At 36.0% G+C, this 7,807-nt stretch overlaps 1 protein-coding gene and 1 long non-coding RNA gene across 2 annotated transcripts; one reads left to right on the forward strand and one right to left on the reverse strand.

The window, feature by feature from the left end:
• Positions 1–266: 266 nt before the first annotated feature.
• LOC103443631 (uncharacterized) lies at positions 267–3,236 on the forward strand. Its single transcript, XM_008382519.3, has 5 exons — positions 267–974; positions 1,531–1,683; positions 1,799–1,940; positions 2,154–2,395; positions 2,720–3,236. The coding sequence occupies exons 1-5, from the start codon at positions 510–512 to the stop codon at positions 2,924–2,926; spliced, it is 1,209 nt and encodes a 402-aa protein (XP_008380741.1). The 5' UTR covers positions 267–509; the 3' UTR covers positions 2,927–3,236.
• A 961-nt stretch (positions 3,237–4,197) lies between these two features.
• On the reverse strand, positions 4,198–4,925 carry LOC139188270 (uncharacterized). Its single transcript, XR_011571613.1, has 2 exons — positions 4,804–4,925; positions 4,198–4,666 (listed from the first exon to the last, which is right to left on the reverse strand). It is a non-coding gene; the product is annotated as an uncharacterized lncRNA (long non-coding RNA).
• Between the last annotated feature and the right edge of the window lie 2,882 nt (positions 4,926–7,807).

The raw sequence follows: 7,807 nt of genomic DNA on the forward strand, positions 1-7,807 counted from the left end.
AAAATCAAGCAAACCAATATGATCCAATCCTAAAATCAATGACTCTCTGCAACAAGAAGAGAGAACCCAAATCTTCCTAAACACCCCAAGTAAACCAAAATTCAACAAATCTGAGCTAACATAAACTACATGACACAATAAACACCCCATTCAACTATTTAATTTAATTAATTATTTACATTCACAATGTAGCCTGGTGTTGAATTTTTTGATCGTTATTACGATTTATCTTGTCGCGATTCAATTCGGTTTAGCAGTCCCACAATTTTTGTGCCCACCCCTACAAAGTCTTATAAAAGTAAGGAGCCGTCGTTTACTTTACATCTCTCAGCCGACATGGATGTATGTAATATGAGCCTATTTAGTGTAATTACATCTAATCCCCAGCTGTTTAAAGTGCTTAATTACACTCACCGGAACCTCACCGCAACAGGTCCCGGCAGATTCGCCATTGATTTTCTATCAATTCGAAAAAGTGACGACCCACTCAACCCTCCACGTAGGCATAAATGTGGTGGGGATCAGCCTCTTTCATTCTCGACAAGCAGGACGAGGAGCGAAACGCCGCCGCCTTAGCCTCCAAACCTGAGTCCCTTAATCTCTCCCCGCCACCGCCGTCATCATCCATGGCCGACGCTCTGCAAAGCCCTAACCCTAAGATTTCGGCCTATTACCAGACGCGGGCGGCCCACCACGGCGTCGTCACAAGCGACTGGCTGGCCCAGGCCCAGGCCGCAGTCGGCAGAAACCCCGACGAGCAAGGGCCAATCACCGCTGAGGTTGAAGCTAAGCCGGGGTCTAATTCCGGCAAGCCCTTCAGCGTCATCGAGGAGTTCAATAGCTGGCGAAAGCAGCCCGATTTGGCGGAGGCCGTGGCGGCGATTCGGGCCTTGGCGTCTGTGATTCGGTCCAGTGAGGCCACCACTATGATGGAGCTCGAAATTGAGCTCAAGAAGGCCTCCGAGTCTTTGAAAGTGAGTCCACTATGCCCTGTTTGTTTCACTGAAAAAGCAGTTTTCAAAATTTGTGGTTTTGTGAATGGATTGTTGAAAATTTGCCATGCCTTTCTGATATATCTTAATCAGGATTTGTATAGATGTTTGGAATGCAGTGATTTAGGGTTTGTTCTATGAGAAAAGCCTCTGCCTTTCTGAAACTATCATAATAAAAATGTGTTAATCAGAATTCAAATCTCTGAATTGCATTGTTAGTTTTTGGGGCAATTGAACTTGGTACGAAAATTTTCGTATTTGGTGATTTTCTAACGTGCTTGTCTTGTCGTCTGGATTGCGATTCCATTTGTTAACTGGTATTCCATTCGTTAGAAGCAGCAAATTGCTCTCTAAATCTAGCTTGCATGAAGTATCATTTTGTTAGATCAAGTTGCAGCATCATATGAGATGTCAAGTTATAATCTCCATTTTTTCTTGAAAACAAAAGAAAAATTATGATCTTGATATATTTTCCTAGTAGAAAAGTAGAAATCTTTGGATTTTTGGATTAATTTGATTTACCCTTTATGTGCTTCAGTCATGGGACACGACCTCTATTTCTTTGACGGCTGGATGTGACCTGTTCATTCGGTATGTTACTCGAACTTCAGCTTTAGAGTACGAGGACTTCAACTCAGCCAAGTCTCGTTTAATTGAACGGGCAGAGAAGTTTGGGGAGATATCGATGAAGGTACGTGTCCTAATACACAACACTTTGATGTAATACACAAATCTTTTTGTCTATGTTTAACAACTTTAACTATTTGTCATCTTCCGGTTATTGAGTCACACTTCTAATACTGCAGGCCCGCAGAATCATTGCTGTGCTTAGTCAAGACTTTATATTTGATGGTTGCACCATCTTGGTTCATGGTTTCTCTAGAGTTGTTCTAGAAGTATTAAAAACTGCGGCACAGAGCAACAAACTCTTTCGAGTTTTCTGCACAGGTTTTTTTTCCCTTATGATGCAGCGAGTTATGTTTGTGTGCACATAAACTAGAGTAGGACGGGGTTAACAACATAAATTAGAATCTCCATCCTCTTGGCACCTCTTATATGGGATAGAGAGATTTTGGATTCTTAGTATGAAATGTTTTCCTTATGGGTGGTTCTGCTTTACTTGTCTGCCTTATGATTCAATCTTTATGCTGTAAACTGCAGAGGGAAGACCAGACAGGACAGGATTACGATTATCGAATGAGCTGGCCAAGCTTGATGTTCCCGTGAAGCTTCTAATAGACTCTGCAGCAGCATATACCATGGATGAGGTTGACATGGTATTTGTCGGGGCAGATGGAGTGGTTGAAAGTGGAGGTATCATCAATATGATGGGAACATTTCAAATTGCCTTAGTGGCACACAGCATGAACAAACCGGTTTATGTGGCTGCTGAAAGCTACAAGGTATGCCAAAATGTGTTCGATCCTATGTCTAGTGGATGAAAATGTGATATCATATTTTAGCAAAAGTAAATAGTTAGCAAATAATGCGATGCCTATAAAGATTTTAGATAATCCTTTTATCCCATGATACGGCACTTCACGCCACTTACTAATTGGCAGTGTCATTTCTACATGTTATATAAGTACCTGCATCGCAGAGTGGAAATTTATAATTGATTTAGGAGTAGAAATTGCAATCTAATGGAGGAATTTATGGATCCAAATATCTACATTTGTTCATTAGTTTCCAAAACATCATCACACATTTGATTTGTTGTTTTCCAGTTTGCTCGCCTTTATCCATTGGACCAGAAAGACATGGCCCCTGCATTACGTCCCATAGATTTTGGGGTACCCATCCCATCCAAGGTTGAAGTTGAAAAGTCGGCCCGTGATTATACTCCTCCACAATATCTTACTCTGCTTTTCACGGATCTGGGCGTGCTAACTCCTTCAGTGGTCAGCGATGAGCTTATTCAGCTATACTTGTGATATTTTCCCTGATAGAAACATGCCTCTTCTTAGCTCCCCCCACCCTCAAATGATAGTATTCTAAGTAATCAAGTGAGAAGAATTTTGGTTTTTAGGCCATGAACGGATCAAATTTGTTAAATTTGTATCTTTATGTGATATGATGTAGGTGTTAATCTTTCGTTGTTAAATTTGGTTCTTAGGTTCGATTCTCGTCAAAGGTAAATTTGAACTACATTATTGCTAGCCAATTGTTAGGCCAAGCTCACTACTTCCTTTTCGTGTGGATAATATCGTTTGTTAAAATAAAAAAACAATTATTTTGTGGCAATGTGCAAGTAATAGTTGCATCTACAGGCCCTGGAACCTATTCCTTCATGTTATTTGGTTCAAGGGGTTTACGATTAAGTGGGCGTTCTACTCTTTTTATGATACTTTGAACGTATTCTCATAGGACGAAGTGGAACATTGCATCATGTTATATAACATGTGGATTGAGAATTTGCTCAACTTTTACTTATAATGTTTTGCTAGCGTATCGACGTAAGATGAATCGTCACATAGTATAAGTTATAACAGGTGGTTTCGTAAAGAGTATAAGTTACAACACGTGGTTGTTTCGAGAGGCTTATTTTCATGGGATTGAAAATTTTACGTGTCGGAGAAATTGTTCTCTTACAGGAGAAAAAGAATATAAAAAAAAAAAGTGAAAACGAAAGCAAAGAACATGTGGAACTTGTTGGATGCAAAGTCCATGGAAAGAGACTGGAGTTAAATAGCGACTTTTTCACTCGGATATTTTCTCCTCCGTCTTCTCTTTTTTTTTCGTTGTACGATGTTATTTTATGGTCGAAATCGTCAACCTTTAAGTTGCCTATTAAAGGTCAACATCGAAAAATCAACTATTGGAAATTGTTTAATCGTTTGATTTGCAGTATCTTAATTTCGATATTTAAGTGCGAAACATGATTTATCATCATCCCAGCTCACTGACTCATTCAATTTCAATTTTGGGAATTTCAGGTCAACTAGGACAGTAGGTATAATTAGCCTTTTGTTGGTACCATTTAGCTCATCTTGAATTGGTATCTGATCAACTTTGGAAGAATAACTTCTTAACACCCTGAACAATTGTGTGTCATATTCCGATTTATAACCCTTCCAGTTCAAGTAAACATGTCATGTCTTGATTGTTAAATGATAAACCATAAAGAATAATGGTCTACGAAAAAAGCTAAAGGATAAAATCGATTTAACTTTATCAGTTTTTTTCCCAGGAATAGGAATAGATATTTAGAAAATAGGAACACTCTATTGAAAATTTGAAAGCAATAGAAAAAGGGTTATATGTATAGTCATCTGATGATGATGAGATTGGCGGTCACGCCGAAGAAACAGAGAACAAATATATAAACTTATAACTTCTTTTCCAAGTAAGGTCCAGCCATATGTATATGCCATATAGCTGCATAGCATAACAGGCCACATCTTTAAAGTTTGTTTTTTTTATTGGGATTATGGAGGAGCTTCTCCCTCTGTTCTGCAGCATCAACCTCTCCAAAGTGAGTCTCCGGAATCCAGTTCCCCGTCTTCGGGTCTTTCATCCAAAAAGCTTGCTTATGTTCACCATCATACTTTGCTGCACTATTATTGACAGTTCTACCGCCGGATTCTGTTGTTCTTGTTGTTGTTGTTGTCCTCAACGTCGTCACTGCTGCCTTCTGCCCTCTTACACTCTCAGCTGCAGCCTTATACGATCGCCTGTTACAATTATAAACAAAACCCTAGATAACAATTCAGACACTAACCTCAAAATAAAATAATTAGGAATATTGCACTTGACATATTATACGAAATTAAACAAAGATATAATTCTGATTAAAACTCATAATTCCAACCTGAGAAGAAGAGAAGATATTTTAGGAACCTTAGCCATGACTTAGAGAACGTGAATTAGACAGAGATGTATAGGCGTAAGGTTTAGTTGGGATCTTTGAAGAACTTCTGGCATATATATTATATAGGCGTACGGTTTTATGAGGATGAGGGAATATATAGTTATCTTAACTAATTTAAGAATTGTGACGCGATTGTTATTAAAAAAAAATAGTGTTAGAATTCAGTAGAGTTTTAGGAACACAAATGTTGCTTTATTGTAGTAGCATAAAGTAATTATGTCTATACACTCTAGTGTGGTTCAATCTCCATCAATTCTCTTCCCCTAACAATTAACAAGTTAACCCACTAATGCTATCTATTAGAAATATAACTCCTTAGATGGATTAGCGCAAAATATTATAATATATAGGGTTACAAAATTCATATTTTGGTGGAATGCTACACTAATTACAATTGAAAAATTACATTTCTATTAGAACAATACTTGGTTACTTAAAAATGAGTAGGAACTCCTACTCAAAATTTCTCAAAATTGTTTGTTGTCAATTTATAGATCTTCGTATTTATAATCAGAACGGTTCAAATTATAAATCACCCTATAAAGATCACCTCTACAAAAAATCAATTAAAAATAAGGTCGTTTAGTCATCAAACTGTTTGAAAACAAATGAATGGTATTGGTAAAAACATTACGAACCGTTTATGTATTTGCTACAATAGATTAACTAAACGACCTTAGTTTTAATTTATTTTTGCACATATGATCTTTACATCGTGATTCATAGTATGAACGGTTCTGATCATAAGCACAAAGCTCTATAATTAAAACACTAAGAGTTTTGAGTACGAGCTCCTACTCATCTTTGAGTAGCTAAGTATTGTTCTTTCTATTATACATGCAATAATTACGAAGATGATTACGGATTTACAATTAGGAAGTTACATTTCTATAATACATGCAATAATTACGAAGATGATTATGGATTAACCGAGTCAATTTTAACACTATCGTTCGTGAAAGAAAAAAAAAGAAGTTTTGAGAACCTAGCTACCAATCAGATGGTGTTAATGGATAATATGTTTTTTTTATGATGTATTTGTATAATACCCAAGTGTTGGGATTTTATGCTTTTAGCATACAACTATCTACATCGCACCAGAATAAAAAGATGAATCTGAGTAAAGTGCTGCCACTCCTTAATTGAGGAGCAAGGACTTGTTGAATAATGCATCTTATTCCTTTAATATTGGGAAACGCTGAGTGGCAGATTCATAGAAATCGTATCATATACAAATAATGTTTTCTTGCAAGGCAAGTATTTGTCTGAATGCCCAACCTTTAGTATTGTTTACAGCTATGCTTAACAGAGGGGCATGTAATTCTAGTTATCCTTTATTATGTTCCACATTTAACTTATAACTCAATGGAGGCCAAACAAAATCGATGAATCAATACATATAATAATCTCGAACGCAATAAGTCGTAAGTTATGAGGATTTTTCAATGCATATATTATAAAATCATGTTCTCCTGCTATGCTATCAAGTAACAGAAAGTACTATCATGTTACTAGATCGTGAATTTGTATCAAATATTTTGACAATGATTAACTAATCAATGGTCCTAATTACAGTGCAACAACGTATAATATGCTTATATTTAACCTCTGATACCTAGGGTTACCAACGAACTTCAAACTCTCGTTAATCACACCCTCATGAGCTTTGAGTAATTACTCAATAGGATACTAGAATATTGGTTCACACGCCAACACATATATTCGGGATAACAGCACCAATATTTACCTTTTCAAGCCAATTATTCCAAGAAAAATGCCAAGGGAACCCGCTTTCAAAGCGAGTCTGCATAGACTTGCTAGACACCATTTACATCAACAATTAATATTAAGAAAAACTAATGAAAATAATTTTAATAAAACTTTGAATTTTAACCAAAAGTCATCTAATAACTCTATTTAATGATAAGAAAGATAGTGTAGTCTTGCTTCTCTGTCATCTCTCTCACCTTTCCAGCACACTCTTTTTAAACAAATATGACTCCATCCAAATTCATCTAATTTTTATTTCTTTCAAATTCTTAAAAAAATAGGGAAATTTAATTTGCGTATTGATGCTTAGAGCAACTAGTTTCAATGTGGAGGAGTTTGCTACAAGATGATGGAGTCAAAGACTACCTCACAGCAAGGTATTAAATATCGATGATATCGGAAATATCGGTAGTCAAAAAACACGGAAATATCGGGATATTATCGATATCGATAAAAATAATATGGAAACCACGGAAATTGTAAGAAAAACTTGGAAATTTTTATTGAAACTTTGCAGGATGTTTATTTAGTCAATTATCTATTAGTTTATCACAAAAAATTGGAAGGAAATGTATTGCATGATGGATTTAACTGATTTAAGTTGATTATATAGCGAGCTGGCAAACATTGTGAATGTAGAAAATATGTAGTAATTCATGAAAGAAGTTTAAACACACCATAATCATTTATATATAATGAATTAGTACAATATTTTACACTTTATACATTGCATGGTAAGATACATGAGTGACTTAGTACCACATAGAGTTCCTATGAGGTTCAAAATTTTCACTATCTTCATCATCTCTATTTGTAGAGTAAGTGTATTGTGAAGAGTAGTCAGCAACCATGGCAATGGTTTTCAAGAACCAAAACCCAAAAGTCAATAGAAAACTGAATACTTCGGTATTTTATGGGATTACCAAACAAATGGGATTTGGAAACCAATCCCATATCGAAAATTTTGGTATTTTTCGGGATGGGATTCCCGAACTTCAGGATGGTTTTGGTTTGGGATTTTTCGGTTTGGGTTTGGGACTTTTTCGATTTGGTTTGAGATTTTCGAGAATTTTTTCCAGCCCTACCATGTAAGTGACCAAATAAAAAATAGAAAAATTAAAAACCACATGCCATTGACTAAGTAATTAATTGACACAATTTAAAATATAATACC

The sequence above is a fragment of the Malus domestica genome, chromosome 09 (assembly GCF_042453785.1).
Source record: "Malus domestica chromosome 09, GDT2T_hap1".
Taxonomy (NCBI): Eukaryota; Viridiplantae; Streptophyta; class Magnoliopsida; order Rosales; family Rosaceae; genus Malus; species Malus domestica.

What these genes read in the sequence shown, in the direction of transcription:
- LOC103443631 (XM_008382519.3), top strand. Translation starts at nt 510, where the DNA reads ATGTGGTGGGGATCAGCCTCTTTCATTCTCGACAAGCAGGACGAGGAG. An exon ending in AGGCCTCCGAGTCTTTGAAA is followed by an intron (nt 975 to 1,530) that starts GTGAGTCCACTA and finishes TATGTGCTTCAG; the next exon opens with TCATGGGACACGACCTCTAT. An exon ending in TTGGGGAGATATCGATGAAG is followed by an intron (nt 1,684 to 1,798) that starts GTACGTGTCCTA and finishes CTAATACTGCAG; the next exon opens with GCCCGCAGAATCATTGCTGT.